General features: G+C 43.1%; 1 protein-coding gene across 1 annotated transcript in view; it reads left to right on the top strand.

Annotated features, from left to right (window-relative positions):
• Positions 1–14,150, top strand: part of LOC138246635 (urokinase plasminogen activator surface receptor-like) — a 37,401-nt gene extending 23,251 nt beyond the window's left edge. Inside the window, exons 4-5 of the mRNA XM_069201346.1 lie at positions 12,102–12,251; positions 13,069–14,150. Of these exons, the coding sequence (XP_069057447.1) occupies positions 12,102–12,251; positions 13,069–13,190 (272 nt within the window). The 3' untranslated portion in view covers positions 13,191–14,150. The remainder of the gene's footprint in view (positions 1–12,101; positions 12,252–13,068) is intronic.
• The last annotated feature ends 7,702 nt before the right edge of the window (positions 14,151–21,852 follow it).

A 21,852-nucleotide genomic window follows, 5' to 3' on the forward strand; every position in this document is an offset into this window, starting at 1 on the left:
CAATATTTCTAAGTTCATGTTTTCGAACTATTACTGTTAAGAACTGCATTGATCTAATCTGAATACAAAGTGGAAAGGCATCCACATGCTACAGAAACACTTTTTTGAAAGTTTGAAGTAACTTTATCATATTTTTATATAGCTTTATTTATGTGGCAAATATTTTCATGGCTCTGCTCTTGCGGGGCTCCTAGAGGCAAGCCAGGCCCTCTGCTCAGCTCTCCCTGTCAATACAGTGGCTGCACCATCAATACTCAGTCAGCAGTGATTTGAGGTTACTGTAGCAGCACACGATTGATCCCACTCTCACTGTCAGGCCAAGACTTAAAAAGGATTAAAGGGGTGTCCCACCCCATCCTCCACCCCCTGAAGCTAGGTCCAAGGGTTGAAACAACTTTGTTACTGCTGTGTGTGTAATTCTTATAGCAGAGCTGGAATTTGAAAATCTTTACTTTGGGGACCCATAACTATGGGATCAATATGTGGCAATGGTTAGGGGGTTCACAAGGGGCAGTCATGTAAGGCAGTCTGACAGACAACTTATACTTTAAAAAAATGGCTACAGAAATTGCCAACAAGGAAAAACATGCAGTAAATCAGTTCTGGCTTAATTGGTTGCAAAGACCACATTTTAAAATATCTTATTGGGGTTAAGGCAGCTGTGCAGAGACCACTGTGTGTCTAGTAAATCTCATGGAATAATGCTAATAGTAAGGTTAATGCACCTGCTGGAGAGATCAAAGCTTTGTCTAGTCACAGTTTTCACTCAAGTGGCTTAGAGGGTTAATGTGTTTTCTGCAAAGCACACCTTGTAAATGCAGATGACAGATGTTTATTTTATGTAAAAAGATAAGTGGTTTCAGCTTTTAACACAGATCCTTGTGTCACCTGCAGTTCATTAATTGTAACCCTTCTAATATAGCACGGGGAGCTACGAAGGACATGTGAGTCCTACAACTTCTAATCCTCACTGTCTGTAACACGTCATCATATTTCCCTATTCTAATCCACTACTAATCCTTTTGGGTTTCCGCAGTAGCGTGCCTCTCGCTGAAAAACACATTGATGCCTTGTCAGGGATGGGTACTAAGCACTTTATGAATATAGTTACAATTACATTCCGTACATTGATTTACATACGTATGATTTATTGTCAATTTAAAATGTGTGCCTTTGTGTGTGGTGTAAAGCACCCAGACACCCTACTTGGAATGAGTAGCACTATAAAAGAATTAAATTAAAAAAATAATGGTATTTACATTTTTGTGTGTAAATACCGTCCAGACCAATGCAGTCCACATTCTTAAGGTGCATGCATAGCACAGCAATTCAACAAAGTCAAACGCTTGCCTCCAAACAGTGGCTTCCTTTAAGTACTTGTAAAAAGGTAACCAGTGCCTTTGTTTCTCTTACATTGCATTGGCAGCGATGTGTAAGACTCCCACAGCTCCCAGCCATGATCACTCTGAAACAGCAGGAGAGCTGACGGCCCATTAAATTCCCTTTTTTTACGGTCGAGCCTGCGTTGCATGCAGTCGCGCATGCGTATCGCAGCGAGATGCTTTAGTTATTAGAAAAGGGCTCGGAGCCCTGTCGACATCACGTCAGTGTTTTTCATTGGTTCGTGGGCTTGCCTATTAAAGTCCGCTTGCTTTCATTAGTTGCAGGCATGCACACGTCATGCCTTTTCCGGTGGCTAGCCCTCCTCGAGTGCAGCGACCAAGTACAGAAAACATGCGAGGCTCGCTGTTTTCTGTCTGGCTCGTGGACTACTTTTTCTCTATTTTACTAGCGCGATTTCGCTTGGCAGAAGTCGAGCACTTTACACAGTTAATTGCACTTTTTCGGGTAACGTACATAAATACACTTTTGCCGATAGGTGAAAAGTCGGGTTAGGAGTTTACAACGCTATCAGCTCTAACATGAGTAAACGCGAGACCCGTTGCATTGCAAATGCTTGTTTGTCTTGGGCCCAGCTGGGATTTTAAACATGAGCGCCCCCCCTCGCTGAATGCACCTCGCTGCTGTGAAGGGAAAACAGACAACCTGCAGACGCAGCTGTGTGTCCCAGTGTCTCAAATAACACTGGGACAATTCTATCATGTTTTACATGGGCCAACTTCTTTGCAGGGGGGACGGTGTCCACCCAGTGAAAATAATGGGTGGACGCTGCCCACCCGCATGTACCCCCAACTTGTGCCCTGATTATGGTTTGAATTTGGCAGCCCTGGCAGGACAGTGTCTGGCGCCAACCATGGGGCATCCTGAGAAAATATCTTGGGCCCTGGAACTTACAATATCACAAATTAAGCATTGCCCACTGGAGGGACCTTTGTGTGTCTGCTCTATCATGTCGACTAATTTTAAGCCCACACCCACTCATCCCTTTTAGATTTGGGTTTTCAAAAGTCTTTTTCAGACTTTAATAATAATAATGATGATTTGTGGCCCTTCGAAGGAGATTGTCAGATTTTCAACTGACTTAGCAGGAAATACAAAGATGTAATTTTTCAAGAGTAGATTTTATCTTTTGTATTTTTCTGATGTTGCCTTCACAGTGTTTTTAGGGTCGAGCCTGCGTTGCATGCGCATGCGCATGCGTTTCGCTTGAGAGATGCTCTAGTAGATAGAAAAGGGCTCGGAGCCCCGTCCATGTTACGTCAGTGTCTTTCATTGGTTCGTGGGCTTGCCTTTCAAAATCTGCTTGCTTTCATTAGTCGAAGGCACGCATACGTCATGCCTTTTCCGGTAGTTAGCCCTCCTCGAGCGCAGCGACCAAGTACTGAAAACATGTGACGCTCGCTGTTTCCTGTGAGGTTTGTGGACTACTTTTTATCTTTTTTTCGCAGCGCGATCTCGCTTGGCAGAAGTCCAGCGCTTTGCATAACATCGACCCTGTTACACGGTTAATTGCACTTTTGGCGGTTGCGTACATAATTGCACTTTTTCCGATAGGTTTCACTACGAGTGAACTGTAGCAGCGCGATCGCGCTCTTTTTTTGTATTTTTTTTTCTTTCTACCTGCATGCCGTCTTCAACTGTCCCTACGAGTGAACTGTACCAGCGCGAACGCTCAGTTTTTTTCCATTTAATGTGGCAAGAATAGTCCGGTTGGGAGTTTACAACTGTTAATAGCTGTAACTCGTAGAAATGCGAGACCCTATTGCATTGCAAATGCTTGTTTAAATTGGTGGTGAAAAGACCTCAGATCCTCGCAGGAGCCTCTGAAGGTGCACATCAGCCTGTGTGTGTCTGAGTTTCAGTGTTAGTACACTGAACACCCTGCACATCATTACCTCCAACATGGCTCAGCAGCTGCTTCTGAGTTACTCATTACATTGTCCAATGAAATGTAAACAGTAATAAAGTTCGAGAGGCTAGATGGTAAACGAAAAGTAAACCCATTGCACTGTAAGGAACAAGCCAAGAAGCCTAACAGGTGAATCACTTTTTCAAAGAAGGAAAAAAACGTGAAATGTTCTTCACTGTAAGCACCAACTGCATACTTTCTATAGAGAAAGCAACTTGGCTGAGTTAATTCATGGAAACTGCAGGGTGCAACTGTAATTAAAATTGCTGCATTTTAATTTATCAAATCACCCAGTCAGAGAGCTTCAGTTTTTATTTGCTTCCTTTGTCACAGTTGGACTTAAAAAACTTCACAAAAGACAGTCCTGAATGAGGGAGGTGTCCAGTGCACACTGAGAAGTCAGGCTATCCCTGCCTCGGATATAGGTTAGTTCTATGAGGCTGTCCCTGTATGGGATATAAGATAGGTCTATGAGGCTATCCCTGCCTCGGATATAGGTTAGTTCTATGAGGCTGTCCCTGCCTGGGATATAGGTTAGTTCTATGAGGCTGTCCCTGCATGGGATATAGGTTAGTTCTATGAGGCTGTCCCTGCATGGGATAGAGGTTAGTTCTATGAGGCTGTCCCTGCCTGGGATATAGGTTAGTTCTATGAGGCTGTCCCTGCATGGGATATAGGTTACTTCTATGAGGCTGTCCCTGCATGGGATAGAGGTTAGTTCTATGAGGCTGTCCCTGCATGGGATATAGATTAGTTCTATAAGGCTGTCCCTGCATGGGATATAAGTTAGTTCAATGAAGCGGTCCCTGTATGGGATATAAGATAGGTCTATGAGGCTGTCCCTGCACGGGATATAGGTTAATTCTATGAGGGAATATGAGGCTGTCCCTGCTTGGGATATAAGTTAGTTCTATGAGGCTGTGCCTGCACGGGATATAGGTTAGTTCTATGACGCAGTACCTGCATGGGTTATAGGTTAGTTATTTGAGACTGTCCCTGTATGGGATATAGATTAGTTCTATGCTGTCACTGCATGGGATATAGGTTAGTTCTCTGAGGCTGTCCCTGGATGGATATAGGTTAGTTCTATGAGGCTGTCTCTGCATGGGATATAAGTTAGTTCTATGAGGCTGTCCCGGTATGGGATATAGGTTAGTTCTATGAGGCTGTCCCTGCATGGGATAAGTAAGGCAGTCCCTGCATGGGATATAAGCTAGTTCTATGAGGCTATCCTGCATGGGATAGAGGTTAGTTCTATGAGGCTGTCACTGCATGGTATATAGGTTAGTTCTATGAGGCTGTCCCTGCATGGGATATAAGTTAGCTCTATGAGGCTGTCCCTGCATGGGATATAAGTTAGTTCTATGAGGCTGTCCCTGCATGGGATATAGGTTAGTTCTATGAGGCTGTCACTGCATGGGATATAGGTTACTTCTATGAGGGTGACCCTGCAAGGGATGTAGGTTATTTCTATGAGGCTGTCCCAGCATGGGATATAGGTTAGTTCTATGAGGGTGTCCCTGCATGGGATGTAGGTTATTTCTATGAGGCTGTCCTTGCATGGAATATAGGTAAGTTCTATAAGATGTGTGCATTGAAGTGCAGTGATAGATATGCTTGACTCTACTGAAGGAATGGAATGAGCAAAAAGAGTTTTATGTTGGCTCCAATGTTGCATCACATAATGCAGGTGATTTCTCCAAGAAGATGTTAAGGTTTGAGTAATGAACGCTGAGATTCAATGACTTTCTACAATATAATTTTGGGTACAGTTTAAAAGATAGGGAGATGAAATGATTCACCCAGCTCTAGATTAGAACTCAGGCCACATGGTTATAATCTTGACAACTAGGCCACATCTTTTCTCTACGTTGAGCCAGGCGCGGCCCTTCTGTTAGGGCGGAGGAGCGTCACCCCGCCGCCCCCGCCAGCAACTGCCAAACATTTACCATAAAACAATTATAAACTATGTTTATTATCGTTTTTATTGTAAAAGGGGCGGGCCACAGTCTGTGACAAGCACAGAGTGGGAGTGCACAATGTGCATGTATGTTTGGCCGGCCATCTTGGACTGGCAAAACACAAATGCGCAGTAGGCTCTCTCCAACTCAGCACTGTGTTGCCGGGTTGGAGACAGCAAGCAGAGACTCCCACTCTGCCTTGGAGCACCCTGACTTGCTGCTCCGGCCAATTCGAACGCTGCTGTCATGCTGTCAGCAGCATGACAGCAGCATTCGGATTGGCCACAGGACAGGCTGGGAGCCTGTGCCTGCAGCTGCAGTGAAAGCAGAGGAGTGGCACAGTGATGGCGGCTTTGATGACGAATCAGGGTTTTTTTGTTTTTGAATACGTTTTTCTCCCCCGTCATGCGCCGCCCTGCCCCTTAAATGCGCTGCAATCCTTTCCTGCGTTGAGCATCCTTCAGAGATCGCCAGATTTTCGTCCCTTGGAGGAGGGGTGGCAATAGCCCCTGGAGATGTCTCGGGAAGAGGTGCAGCTTACCGTTATGTCTGGTATGAGTGCAGAGAAGCAGTACCTTGAAGCCACGCCAAGAGTAAAGGCTGGTGGTCATTACAGAGTGCTGGTGCTAACTAAACTGGATTCAGGCCGCACACTCAGACGATGCGCTGCACGGCAGAGCACCAACCGTATGTTATGATACGCACCAGGTCATGAACTCTTGCACGCCAAAGAGAGATGCAGGTTATCCTGGATCTCAAGGTACAACATTCCTAGTAGAGCGTAGTGCCCTTGTTAAGCAATCGAGCTACAATGTAGCTGCAATCAGGACCCCCCAACATGGATGTTGGATTTCAAGTGTCAAGACCTCTTGCTTACTAGACAATTGAACGGTAGCAGTTTGCAAATATCCCGAAGTCGTAGGTAATTGGAATAAAACTTTAAACTATTCCTTGCACATTTATTTTGACCTTCGAAGACTGACTTACAATGTTCTGCACTCTCAAGACTGGGGTTGTATGTTTTGCTATGAGTTACCATGAAGGAACAGGGTGGATTCTTAAAAGGACAGTGCATATGTATACATGTTAATGCACATGTAGATGTGTTAATGTGTATGTATATTTTTCTTAGAAAACCTCTCAATTCTTATGGTGTTCTTATTATGCAGTTCTACTAACTAGAAACTATGCTCACCTTGCACAAAATAGCTTATAGTGACACAGCGTGAAGTAGTTATTCTAAATTTAGGGAGAGGTGTAGTGTACATGTATTTTACAAGATATTTACACTTCCTTGTCTTCAAGTTTCAGTAATTCCCATCTGCCTAGGAAGCACAGAGATTTGGTTATACAGAGACATTGCTAATGTATATCGATTCACAATTACACTTGTGGTTAGTATTCCAATGACTTACTTTAGTCATCTCTTTATGTTATAGAGAGAAAAGAGCATCAGTTCTATTGTATCCCATGCACAAGATTAATGCAAACATAAAAAGAAGAAGCAGAAAAGGTTGTTTTCACTTTTATAGTATTGACATGATGCTGTGGCATGTGTTTACCAACCTACCAGGGAAAGTCAGTGTGCCAGTGTTTTTCTTGAGCATCTCCTGTTCAGATACTTTTATCTATAATTCAAGGAGTATCTACCACTGATTTTTTTCTTGTACTGGTATATCTATCTTTAAGTATTTGTGGCCCCTTTAAAAATACATAATGCCTCAAATTACTAAAAACCCACAGCTCACGTTCCTGTTTAACCCTCTGCTCTGGTTTCATGCCTGCATCAACATCTCAGTGCTCATTTACTTCAGCCTCTTCTTCAGGAAAGGCTTTAAATTCAACAGCCCCTATTCCAAGGAAATGGCTTTTAGGAGCACCTCACTTCTGTGTCCAATAGAAAATATTTCGGGCATATTTATACTGCATTTGCGCCGAATTTGTGTCAAATTTTGTTATGCAAATTCGGCTCAAAACTAACTCCATATTTATATTTTGACGCTAGACACGTCTTACATCAAAAAATTGGAGTTTACACCATTTTTTGGATGCGTCAACCTACTTTGCGTCAATGAGATGCAAGGTAGGCATTCCCATCAAAAAAATAGTCCTATCCCCATAGCCCTATATTTATCCCCCGTGCTAGAATGATGCACGGGTGGGAGGAGGGGCTAAATAATGGTACAAAGCTTGCTTTGCACCATCACTTAATGCCTGGGTCTGACAAGGCAGTGGGGGAGCTGTGGACCCATTTCCGTGGTTAAACACCATAGAATGGGTGCACAGGTGCCCTTCTCCAGCCCCAGGAACACCCCCACGCACACCAGAAGGACACCGGACGATGGGGGACCCCATCGCAGATAAGTGGCGTAAATATAGGTAAGTACATATTTTTTAAAATTAAAGTGCCATCGGGGGCCCAACTTGAGGCCCCTGCATGGCACAGGGTGCAATGGCCATGCCCAGGGGACCCTTGTCCCCTGTGATGGCTATTGGGGTGGTGAGCTTGCGGCAATCAATAAATATGGTTCCCGGCTGGCACTCAGGAATAAGGCAAGCCGGTGCTAAACATTTTGATGCAGAACTGCGTTAGTGCAGTTTTGCATCAAAAAGTATAAATATGCCCCTTCGTGCTCTGTGGCAAAGCTGCAGTTGATTACCAGGGAATTAATTGACAGACTGCTGTTGGTGCTGAAATTCATGTTTCACTCTGACTGGTAGAATGTTTTATTGAAATGGATGAGGAATATATTTGAGAACTCTTAGAACGTGTTCTCATGTTGGGTTTGTAGAGCACTTAACAATTTCTGTGGCAAAGAGAGCCCCCTCATCTGTTCATTTCCAAAGGACATTCTTTAGGTTTTACAGCTTTGAGTCCATCAATATGGCTTTAAGTGTGCTGCATTTTTTCATTAGAAAACCCTGAGAAGCTGCCGTAGATCACAGGGGAACGCGCTGATGGGCTGATGCTGTGGGAAGTAGTTCTCTTACTCAGTATGTCAGACTTTAGTCTCACATGGTGGAGGAGGATAGTGAGAACTTATAGCTTCTGTAGGACTTTCCATAATCTCTATGAGAAAATAATAAGAGGAAACAGTTTTCTCTCGGACATGATTCATGAGATTCCGGCAGAGGATCAGCATTTATCACTTGATAAAATCACATTAGAACACACCATAGTTCCTACAATCAGTATGGCACCAACAAATGATTTATATTGCGACGAAAATCTGGTCTCATCATTTTTATGTGCTCCGTTTTGTGACTTTCATAAACAGACTTTCACTTCATGCACTTCGTTGGGGATCAGGTCCCCAAGTCCTGCATTGGCTGCCACATGTTGTCCATGTTGTGAGCAGCCAATCAAGGGGGAAGACAAGGTTCCAGATTCTAGCAAAGGGTTGTACCTAAGTATGATGCTCTTTCATGTGTATTAATCAGAGAAGTAGAATAAGAACTGGAAAATTGCTAGAAGCTGGTGTAATTGATTCAATAGAAAATTTTGAGTGTGAGGTGCTCTTGGTGGAAGCAGGTTGGGTAAACGGAAAAGTAAGATTATGTGTAAACCTTAGATACCTCAGAATATTTTCATAGATAGGTTTCCTCTGCAGTAGGTTTTAGAAGCTACTCAGTGTAAAAAGTTATTCTCCACAATTGATTTGACTACGGCATACCATCTGGCTGCGTTACAACCACAAAGTAGAAGGTTGACAACATTCATCTCACAGTAAGTTGTTTTCAGTTAAGAGGGTTCCTTTTGGTTTGGCCTCAGCAGCAGCAGTGATTTAGAGACTAATGCATGAGATCTTCAGAAACGTAAAAGATGTCATCTTCTTCCAAGATTCTAAACAAAAGGAGAGTCACCCCTGCTAGCCAAAAGGGACAGGGGAGTTTGCAACTGAACAGAAATTGATTCCCTTCTATGCTTTACTTATGTCTTTACACCCACATTAGACGCATCAAACCCATATTTGAAAGGGTACACATCTAGGGCAATATGCAACAATGTTAAAAAAACACAGCCTCTGTCTCTCTATCCTTCCAAAAATTATCATTTATTATATAATGAAAAACATGTAGACTACATATTAATGTTAAAAAAAACACTAATTCATAAAAAGGATCTCAAACATTAACACAATATTCAAATATATAAATCATTTAATTTTGTTACAATTATAAATAAAAAATAAAAACATTTGTGTACTCTTTCAAATATGGGGTTGATGTGTTTAATAGGTTTTGCCCCCATTCCAACCTACTTTGCAAAATTGGAAATTAAGTTTGTGCCCAAGCAGTGGCTTCTAACAACCTGGAATAGAGTATAAAAGCTGAGGAGGGAGCCCCTAAAAAGAATGTGTTAAATGATGGAGCCTCTCAGTCTGCCATGTCATCCCAGATGCCATCCGAAACAAGGATTCTCTCTCCATAATTCCACCAGTTAATATAGACAATAGCTTAACAACAGTTGTACATAAAAGCCCTATCACAGTCAAGGATGGACTAGACCCTACCAAATAAAACTATGGAGTGCTTAGAGGCCCACAAAGCAGGAGCTGATGGGTCACCTCTCCAAACCATTACAACTGAGACCCATTGGAGAAAAACCTCATTAATTGTGTTAAATCTTTTTAGCAGCACTCCTTGTTCAATTACACTGACACTGTCTGAGCACTCTCAAGTGCCAGAACTGGCCTATCAAGCGTGATGCAGTCTCACAGGAGAATACCTACAGGTATCTGAGTCTCTTCAGTGCCTTGAAGGGTTTCTGAGTTTGGAGCTAGATATGGCATATTGCCATCTGAAAGGTAGATGTGAAATGATCCACAATTTGTGTAATGTAAAATGGATGCAACCATATCCGCACTGGGATTTTGGGCCATTGAGTCAGTCGATTGATTCGCCTCATCAGATTAAAAATGCTGCCACAAGAAGTGTTTCGTGGGAATGGGAAAATCTTAGCAGAAAAGAAAGATCATGTAATTTATGCACTGAGGGGATTCAGGGTTTTGTTCATGTTATGTTTTTTGTGTTTTTTGTCGTGTGTGCATCTAAATAGTTAAAGCAGGTTTTTATTCAATATGGTATCTTTACTGTACATAAAACACAAGTATTTTTAATTAATCCAGAAAATAAAATGTTTTACATTTTTTTAATTTGTATGTCGCTTTTTAAGATTTAAGGTTTTTTAGTAGTTGTTAAGGTTGTATTGACATATGTATGGTTGTTTAATCTGTGGAACACTATGCTGGAACTGGTGTATTGAATGAAGAATTTGTGAACACTGATGGTTTTTGATGAATATGTTGTCTCAGATTTGGGACTAAAACAATAAAGGTTTTTGACTTGACTTTTGCCTTGAATCTATGCATAGGTTCCATTTTAGATTATGGCATAGATGTGAGCAGCTGTGGTGAAACAGGTTTATGGTAGGGAATATGAAGGACAAAATATCAAATGTTCACAGTATTATGACCAGAGCATCAAAGGACAAAATATTGAACAGATAAGTGTACAGAGGGTGGTAAGGATTTACTGTTCCTAACTCCACATCTGCTTACCTTGAGCATACATGTCTCACCAAGGTAACACATGTGTAATTAGGTATAGAAAATGTATAAAAGTTTCCCTTTCAATATTTTGTCTCCTGATACTCTGCTCATATTGTGACCAGTCGATATTTTGCTATAAGGTGACCTTTAACATACATATATCACCAAGGTATCACTTATAATATTTCTGGGTGGGCACAGAACAGTACTGGTAATAGTTTCTCTAAAATATGAGACTTTGCCATGATTGTGTCTGGATCCTACGTTCTTTCTTAAGTCTCACATAAAACAAATAGGATTCTAAGAATGTGTACAGTGCCCAAAATCTTCATGGACTACAAAAGGGAGATAGAGATGGGGTTCAGCAAAATTTGTTTTTGCTCTTCGCTCAGATGCAATGAGCTCTTATGTCCTGCTCTTCAGCAGGTGGTAAATCTGGATCAGGATAATAGGTTTTAATAAAGCCCAGGCCTCTCTTCCCTTTTACAGACTAAGAGCCAGATGTATCATCACGGCCCTTTGCGATTCGGTAATAACGATTTTTAAGAAATCGATATCACCGACTCGCAAAGTGCCATGTATCAGATTTGTGATTCGATAATAGCGATTTCTTAAAAATCGCAAATGCTATTACCGAATCGCAAATTGCGATACCGGCCCCATTCGCAGCTATGGGCCAGTTGGCCCATAGCTGTGAATTTTTTACATTTCCAAAATTCCGATTTCTGAACCAGAAATCGCAATTTTGGAAATGCAAAAGGCCAGGGTGCTGGGGGCCTAAGGCCCCCTCTGCTGCACCCCAAAATCATTTTTTGCAACATGTAAGGTACACACATGCCAAAAGGGCATGTGTGCTTTACATGTTCAATTTAAAAATGCAGTTTAACCGCATTTTTAAATTTTGCACCAGGTTACCACCTGGTTGCATATCATGGTATTTTGCATGTGCAAAATGCCATTCTGCCAAAAATCGCAAATTGCGATTTTTTGCAGCATTGCCTTGCGACCTGGAATTTGCGAATCGCAAATTGCGACTCGCAATTTCCAAGTCGCAATTTTAGCGATTTCTACTTTGTGGTCTGCGAATGCCTTTCATGCATTGCAGACCACTATTTTGCACTCGCAAACGGCCGATTTTAGCGATTCGCACTGTTTGCGAGTGCAAAATATTTTCATACATCTGGCCCTAAAGGTCTTAACTCATGCGTAAGCTTTCTCTTCTTCTGTGGTCATGGAAGCTCTTGTTCACTTTGTATCTGACTCCTCCCTTCTTCTCAGTGTCTGATGTAGACCAGACCCCCAATGGACATAAATGTGATGATTGCTTCAGCGGCGAGTCCTCGGCCCCCTGCACTGCAGGCAAACAAATTCTATGCATCGGGAAGGAGGACACCTGTGCCAGCTTCAATGGAACTGCAGTCAGACCAGGTAACAAACACATACACTGGAGTTTCTAAATTGGTTTGGGATTGTTGTGTTTTCGCGATACTACTGTTTGAGTCCTGCATAAATACTTTACACATTGCCTCTAAGTTACGTTTTTGTGCCAGGCTACCAGAAGGTCAAGCACAGGTTTATTTAATGACTTTTGTGGTTCATCCTGACAAGGACTGAGATCATTATTTGAGGTGAGCTCTCAACCTCCTCAACTAACACTCAAGTTTCTTACACTTCACTCAACCATCATCTTTCTAGCATCTACACCCCCGCCTTCCTTCATTAACAGCCGTCCTATTTTCCATGCATTACTCCTGAAACAACTTACACGCATGTGAGCGGTCCCATCTTCCCCTCCTTTTGCCGCTCATTAGTCTTGTGCCTTTTCGCAGTCTTCCCGCTAGGTTCCTTTTAATGCAGGACTGCAGCATGCTCTAGGGAAGATATTGCAATACATCTGTGCTTCAATGTGATTTTCTGATTAGCTGGATACAGTAACCCACTTTAAGAGAGTTCAATGAGCTGCTCTTTCACTGACATGGCCAGGTTTAGAGCACGATAATATGAGATTGCAGTTGAGGTGGATATAGCGAGGTGGCATGCAGGCCATTCTAGAGCACCTTTGCTCCATCGGCCATGGGACAGGACATCACAATGACTCTAGCCAGGGGAACACAATCTATGCACCATTATTGTTCGGGAGCAAGCGACTGATGGCTCGAAGAAGAATCCCGGTCCAAATCAGTAAGTCTTAGATTTCATATAACTACTGATTACTGACTCCTGCGCATGTGTTCTTGTTCCACAGGGGAGGATGAGCAGCAGTACAGTCTGCGTGGATGCATTACCAAAGAGTCCTGCGACCGCGGCGCTTTCAACATTGCGGGAATCAGGGTGTATACATATGACTTTGAATGTACAGCCCCATAACAGTTTGAGATGAAAAACACACACCTGCATGATGCCTAAGCCTAGAGTAAATGCCAGTACTACCACCCCAAAAGCACCCGCAACACAATGCTCAAGCCTTCTTTTATAATGAGATGGATTCTAATGATAACAGTGGTTGGATTCATTGGAGCCTCCAAGCGAGACATGAAAAATAAACATGTTGTGTGCTGTCCACACAGATCTCAAAGCACCATTTTTATTTGGAGGGCGGCCGACCTTGCCATCACCGCTTAATGCATTGAGCCACTCCAGCCTGGAAAGAGGACATCCCCAGTCAATTATGATTGGTCTGTTTTTCTGTAAACAAATTGTGTACATTGAACTGAGCATAAGTGTTGCTTCCCAGATGTCTTAAGTAGTCACACAGCCACTTTCTAATAAATTATGTATACACAGATTGTGTGAACAATTAACATGGACTTAATCAGTCACAATGTGTGAGGCACGCAGTGGGGAAGACCTTTAAATACAGGGTTCTTTTAGAATGTTTCTAACCATGCTTTTGTCATATTTAGTGCCTGGGCAGCATGGAGAGATAGAGAAAATTGTGACAAGCTTATGACTAACACGTTCTGCCTTCTTCAGTTTCTTCATGGTCCATCGTGAACTTTGACCTCCCACTGTTGCCTTCATCTTGAACAGTGCTTGGCCACCATTTTGGTGGACCCAGAAACAGGACGGAGAAGCCCAGGCTGTGCTATTGATTGCTTGTGTTTCTTCCTTATTCCCAGGAGGGATGGGTGGCACCATAATCCAGACTCATCTTTCGCCCTGCTCTCAATATTCAAGCTTTTCCAGCATTAAGGGGGCTGTGCTCCAGCATTTAGCTTCAGACGACAAAGACTCAAATATCCTGTAATGTTGTAGGTTACCACACTAACATGCAAAACTTCACAACACTGAATTTTGACAAAATAAAGACAATTTAGTTCAAGCGGCTGCAAGAGTCAGTATCTTTTTTAAAGATCTGCGATGACAGTGATTTTGGAAAAGTGAACTAAGGTGACCAATTAGGTGACATTTTGCAGTTCTAGATGCCAAGGTCAAAGAAAGATCTTTAGTCCATTGAATGGGCCGTACGACGGTGGCCAGCCAGACTTTATTCATGTATGTGAGTCCTTAGGATTAGATTGTAGGCGAGACCATGTTGCTTTTCAAGACTGTCCTGAGCAAGACTCAACTGTGGTTTACCCTACTGAGTAGAGCCATGAGTAACCCTACTAAGTAATGAAAGGCACCATCTGCTAGACTTTTTTCTTATTTAAGATTAAGTCAAATTTCAAATTGACGAGCCGGATCCCATTGAAGAGAAGAGGCTTGAGGTTGGCGATGAGCCTGGCTCCATTCAAGTTAATTGGAGGCTTGAAGTTGGCCATGAGACAGATTCCATTCTAGTAAACTGGATGCTTAAGTGTTGCTTCTCTCAGGTAAATGGGTTCTTGAGCTGGACATGCATGTGAAAGCCAATTAAGCCAAAGTTTTTTATGGGATTTTCCATAATCGCTACTCAAGTTGAAAATTCTGGTCCAACCTTTTGTGTGCTAACCGTAAATAAAGCCTAGAAAAACAAAACTTTCCACAACCTGACTGAGAAATGACGTCTAAGTTCCTTGGCCTGATGAATACCCACTCCTACCATCTTACTTGATGAGCAGAAACCCTTAGATTATAAAAATCCTCCATATTTGAAGCGGAGCTGCGCTATAAGTTATAGTCACAAATGGCTGTCTACAGTTCACCAAGTACAATATCAGATATTCCTCAATTAATTCTGAACTTCTTATATTCTGTGCTGAAATATCCAAGTCTCGGATATGGCATTTTCTTCTTGGGAGATATCTGCAAGTTGGCCCATAACACCCAAACATTGTCACAATGAATCATCATGGAACCCTTAGATGTTCCACCAAGAGTAGGTTTGAGCCAGCTAATGCAACCCCCCCCACCAAGAAACATGGCACACATTTTATCTGCTTTTCAATAGCTTTGCCACAAATGCTGCACTTGTTCAATAAAAAGGGAATTCCTCTTCCAAGCTGTGTCATTTGCTGAAAGCCTGTGGGATTCTGCTCACCTGACTCACTATCTGTTTCACTCTCTCTTCTGTGCTGTTGACACCTGTGACTCCCTGCATTAGCTCTCTACCTAGCAATGCAAAGGGTAGATGGAGAATGTTTCTCAATGATTGATTGGTCACAATATGAGATAAATTCACAACAGAGGCTCAGGAACGGCATTTGAGTACTGCATACTCTGTGCATTAAGCACTCTAACTGCAACATCAGGTCGAAGAGTCATTGGACCTATGTCACAAAACATTGTAATTTTATGGTTAATTCTTGTGTTGTATTGTGCTAAGGATGGCTGGCCTGTTTGATTTTCTGCCTACTCTTTATTTCTAACCTTGTTCATATCCATTATACAGAAGATGACATCTAGATACAAAAAAAATATGAATTCAACGGCATAAAAGGAGGTAACCACTTGCAATTACTTCCAGTATTCACAGGTTATTCGATTAGTTGCTATAACAGATTACTCACCCTCAATACAGTTTTTCTTCAAAAATTGGTTGGTATTGTAAATGTAAGTATATTGACTCTGCTGTAGATTCAAATATCAAGGTGGTGGTTCCTCTGAGATACCAGCAACTAATTTACCAAAGAGAAGAGAGTGCCTGGCTGAGCGTGGCACTTTTTCATAATATCTCTTTTTCACCCAGACATGGCAATTATTAAACTTTTCTTTATTGACTTATGAGGTTACACTGACTAACAAATTATTTGAAAACAATGATGCAGAGCATACGGGTAATCAACCCACGTTTCCACTTTTTTCTGTAACAAATTTCAAGGTAAATAAATACATTGATGCCAATAATCCAATATCTTGATCAATGCTTCAAAAAGGCATAACTTGGCTGTTATCTTGCGCAGGATTGTTAAAGCAGATATTTCAATCTCAAATTTATCAGATGATCTTGAAGGAACTTAGCTGACCTTAAAATAATTCGTAAGCATCAGCCAAAATGCAACTGTAACAAGGACACCATAGAAAGAATCTGTTCATAATACAAATGCTTTGGTATAAGATATTTGGCTGCAATCTACTAAGTGCCAACACCACAGCTCGCCCTGTGATTCAATCAATCAATCAGAGAGACTTTTGGAGCGCAGCTTATCACCATTGGCGTCCCAAGACACTGTTGGGAGTGAGCTGCTCCCTCAAAGAGCCAGGTCCTAAGGTCTTTTATGAACTGCTTCAACGAGGTGGCCTGTCTGAGGTTTAAAGGGAGCGTGCCCCATGTCTGGGCAGGAAGGCCCTGAGTTGTGCAGTGCCTTGTAGGTGTGTGTCAGTAGCTTGTAAGTGGGGAGTTTGTTGACCAGGAGCCAGGGCAGGTCTCTGAGCTGGGCGGAGATGTGGCTGTGGCAGGGGGATATCCAGGATGACTCCGGCTGCTGCGTTCTGGATTCTTTGAAGTCGTTGAAGCAATTGAGCATCCCACATGTACCATTATGAAAGAAGTAACCAGTCACTTCAAAGAATCTAACCTATTGGTTCCAACAGACTCCACAACCTTTTCTGTGACTTCTGAAATGAACAGAGACTTTGTACCGTGTGTCAACAACTACCATTAAATCAGTGACAATATCATGTTAAACAAGGAAGTCATGCAACTCAAAGCTCAAACAGATCTCAGGAGTAAATGGGTGGGTGAGAGGGGCCAGAGCAAAATGTAAACAAGGATTAATCACCAGCTACAAATTTGGATTTCACAGGACCCTGTTCATAAAAAGTGCTTAAACAATGTAAAGGAAAACACACGGGTTTTCAGTATAGAATAGGTGGCCATGATGCACTGGTGTTTACATGACCTTCCCTGATGAAGCAATCCTTTGGTTTCCTCAGAATTTAGCACTGAGGTCGCATACCCAACCACTGAGATTAATTAGGCAGATTCTTTGGATCATCCCTGAGCACCATCTTACTACAGCATCCCATGTTGCAATACAGATTTCCTTAAACCCTAAACCATATGCATAGAGACATCCAGATCTATAGGTACCTAATATGTAATTCCCCAGCCCATGTTCTACGCCGACTCCAAACCACCCAGAACGCATCTGCCAGACGCATCCTGAATTTCCCGTGAAATACCCACATCTCTCCACACCTCAACAATCTTCACCGGCTTCCAGTCCAGGAGAGATGCTAGTTCAAGCTACTCACTAGCACCTACAAAGCGATCCACAGCACCCGTCCAATGTACCTCAACCACCACCTCAACTTCTATCAACCCACCAGCACCTTTCAGTCAATCAGTCTTTTTTAGAGCGTGCTACTCACCCGTAGAGTCTCAAGGCGCTGTGGGGTTGTCCTCAGGGTTTAGTCGAAGAGCCAGGTCTTGAGGTCCTTCCTGAATTGAGGTAGTGATGGTGACTGTCTGAGATGGAGAGGTAAGGTGTTCCAACATTTTGCTTCAAGGTAGGTGATTGATCTCACTCCAGCCGAGGACTTCTTTATGCGGGGTATGGTGGCGAGTGACTGCAGGGAGTAGTGGAGAGGTTTGGCAGGGGAGTAAAAGGTGATGTGGTGGTTGAGGTAGCTGGGTCAAAGTATGTGGAAGGGCCTGTAGAAGTGTACAAGGAGCTTGAAGTTGATCTTCTTCTTGACGGGGAGCCAGTGGAGATCTCCCAGGTGTCCTGTGAGGTGTTCTCAGCGGGGGATTTTCATAACGAGTCTGGCGGAGGCATTCTAGATTTGTTCTGCGTCTCAGAAAGAAGCAGACCACCCTCTCATCAAGAAGGCCAGAAGTGGAGAAAACTCCTCATGCCTCATGGCCAAGACTTAGAACAAACTTTTCCAACACCTGAGAGTCTCCCCCTCCTTCATGGACTTCCTAAGGAACTTCAAAACATATCTCTTCTAGATGAAACAGGCATGATCTCCTCTTCCCCCCAAGGCCTGCCCTACTCAGTGCCTGGATACACTCATGGGTGATTAGCATCGCTCTACAAATCCACATAACATAAGTTATTGTTCAATCTGATCAAACATGGAGGTTCAGCATACCAGACTAAAGAACTGATGAATCAAAGTTTGAGGGTCGAGTCCAACTGCATGAGCATCAACAAGGGCTTGGAAACTGAACTGTTTTATATTGCTTTAGACTGAACTCCTTGTATCCATAGACTGTGATTAAGAATATCTAATTGACTGGACACCAACTCATCCCCCGCCCCCCAGAGCATAGACTCTGTTATATTTACAGCACTTTCAATTAAATGAAAGGTGATGCACACTTCACAATCTGTTAATATTTAAGTAACTATCATGTGCATTGGTGGTTACCACTCTTTAAGACCCAGCAGCTCTTGCTGTGGTTTCCCTGTATGTTTTGCTTCAGACCTCCTGTTTTTGGATCCTGTGCTGTAATTCGCTTTTTCTGGTCTTGATACTCTGGGAAGTTTACCACTGCTAACTAGTGCTAAAGTGCAAGTGCTTTCTGTCTTAATGATATTTGTAATTAGTGTATTTATGATTGGCATATTTGATTTACTAGTAAGTCCCAAGTAAAAGGCACTATAGGTGCCCAGGGCCTGTAAATCAAATGATACTAGTGGGCCTGCAGCACGGATTGTGCCATCCACATGAGGAGCCCTGTAAACATGGCTCACACCTGCCACTGCAGTGTTTGTGTGTGCAGTTTTAAACTGCCAATTCGACCTGGCAAGTGTACCCACTTGCCAGGCCTAAACCTTCTCTTTTTGTATATGTAAGGCACCCCTAAGGTAGACCCTAGGCAGCCCCATGGGCAGGGCGCAGTGTATGTTAAAGGTGGGACATGTACTGATGTGTTTTATATGTCCTAACATTGAAATACTGCCAAATTCATTTTTCACTCTTGCAAGGCCTGTCTCTCCCATAGGTCTACATGGGGATTGCCTAGAAATACCTTCTAAGTGTCATTTCCCATTGGGAGCAGATAGGGATATGGAGATTGGGGTCTCTAAACTTACAAATTATAATACATATTTTAGTGAAGTTGCTTTTTAGATTGACTGTTTTGAAAATGCCACTTTTAGAAAGTGGGCATTTTCTTGCTTAAACCATTCTGGGCTTCTTTCTGGCTACTGAATACACGTCTGGGTCAGACTGACAGTTAGGCTGTTTGTGAATTCCCTCTAGACAGTGACACAAAGAGAGCTGAGCTGTGCCCTGCATTTCCTGATGAGTCTTCCTGGGCTAGAGTAGGAGCGAGGAGCTGACCCCGCACTCGAAAGGGCTGTGCCTGTTCTCTCACAATAGTCTCCAACCCCCAGTGTGTGTCTGGGGCAGGGCAAGGAAGAGGCAAGGTATTGTGCACTACAAAGACTTTCCTTTGAAGTTAGTCTACTTTCACGACAGAAAGGGGTATAGGTATCGGACCCAAAACCCCAGACATTTAGATTAATTCTGGATCAAGAGGAACCTCTGCCAAGAAAAAGGGTGCGATGCTTGAGGAGGACCCGCCAATATCCCTGTTGCTTTGCTGTGCTGGCCGGCTGCTGCTGCTTCTGCCTTAGAGTGAAAGGACTGGACTTTGCTTCCTGAAATGCTGCTTGTGAAGTTTCTCCAAGGGCTTGGGCTAAACTTGCCCCCAGTTCCGAAGTCTTAGGGCCATCAAAGACTTTATCTGTCAGCATCTGGGCTCTTGTACTGAGACCTTAGACCTGCCAAGTGGTGCCACATCCAGTTCCTTTGCCCTTGAAAGGAGGAGTTGGTGAACCGAAGGTGGCAATCCATGCACCCGAATCGAGCGGCAGAAAATCAACTCAGCAGCCACACCACAGCTGTAAAATTGACACAGTACTCGCATCGCGGCTGTAAAATTGACACAGCACCTGCCTTGTGGCTGCAGAAATCGACACATGGCCTGCTCAGCATGGATTTATTGTTGCCATGGATCCAGGTTTTCCATGCATCATCGCTGGGTGTCAAAATCTACAGCATCACCACACAGACCTGAGGCTGCAGGCCCAGAAATCGATGCATCGCTCTCATGCGAGAAAAAGATCGGCGTATAGCCTACCCAGTGGGAAAAAGGTTGATGCATGGCCTCACCTGCGAGTAAGGAATCGACGCATTGCTTGCTTTTCTAACACATCACCTCCCCTGTGGCTTTGTTTGTTACACTCACAAGGTACTTTGTGTTAAAACAATGCATCCATTGATTTCTATGGATTAAGACTTTTTAATTTAAAAATTTATATCTCTTTTTGTGTACGTTGAATTTAGATAAAATATGGCAATTTTTCTAAACTAGTCCGATGTCCTTTTGTGGTGTTTTCACTGTGTTTCTGTGTGTCGTTGTACAAATACGTTACACATTGCCTCTAAGATAAGGCTGACTGTGCCAAGCTACCAAGGGGGTGAGCAGAGGTTATCCTAGGTGTGTAAATCCCTTACCCTGACTAGAGTGAGGGTCTCTACTTGGACAGGGTGTATACCAACTGCCAACTAGAGACCCCACTTCTAACAGTGGTGATCAGTGGTGAGGGCACGACTTGTATTTGTACTTGACATACAGTAATTGGTGCACATTATTGGTCCAGTGCAGGCCATTACGTGACCACATACTACTTGTTTTTCTTGTATTGTTTTCTTATTTCTTTTATGGGATCTCTCTGCCTTTTGAAATTCTGCACCTTTAGTGAACCTTATCCACAACCATGTCTCAATCTGGGGCGCCATCTGCAGTTGCTACAAAAGGTGTGTTTGAGTTAGAGAAGTTTGAAGATTATACTGTGTCTCAGCTCAAGCCATTTTGTAAGGAGTTAAACTGTCCAATCAAATGCACCACCAGAAAGGAGGAGCTGCAAAGAATGCTGAGGAGCACACAGAGGAGGAGAATCATGTTGGGGACGAGGAAGTGCAGAGCATACATAATAACTTGGAGAACAACCAGATCCTTCCTCGGGGAGGGCCTCCAGGGCAGGCAGCAGTGTTTCTTCTAATGGTCTGACCACAGAGGAACAGAGAGACAGACAAGCAGAGCAAAGTCATTATTTGGAGCTTGAGAAACTCAAGGTGGAATTTTCCAAAATGGATGGAGAGGCAGAAGCTAAGAAAATGGCACTGGCCATGGAAGAGAGAAAATGTTGTTAATCAATGAGCTAAGTTTAAAGGAGTTGGACCTAAAGAGCAGGTCCAGAACAGATGGAGGCAGTGTTTCTTCAGTACAGTCTGAGAGGAGAGTGCACCTTCCCAAAAATGTAGGGAAACAGTACACTAAGGAAGATGACATCCACAGGAGGTTTCAGGGCGATGAGGCACCGGATCCCTGAGAGAGATGGGAGGGCAGGCCTGTGAAACTACTTCACAGCAGAGGGGAAGGACACCTTGTTAGCCCCAGGGACAGCTAGTGAGCTCAACTACTCTAACATGAAGGATGCCCTCATCACTAGGTATGACCTAATACCAGAAATGTACAGGAAGAAGTTCAGGGAGAGTAGGAAACTGATTCCCAGACCTGGATTGAGTGCTAATTCATTTTTCAGAGCACTGGATGGTTGAATGAAGGGCAGGGAGGTTGTTACCAGAGGCTGTACAATTTTTTTGTATGGGAGCATTCGTTGAGTCTGTGTTTTCCAGAGCTGCG

The sequence above is a fragment of the Pleurodeles waltl genome, chromosome 7 (genome assembly GCF_031143425.1).
Source record: "Pleurodeles waltl isolate 20211129_DDA chromosome 7, aPleWal1.hap1.20221129, whole genome shotgun sequence".
In the NCBI taxonomy this organism is placed as follows: domain Eukaryota; kingdom Metazoa; phylum Chordata; class Amphibia; order Caudata; family Salamandridae; genus Pleurodeles; species Pleurodeles waltl.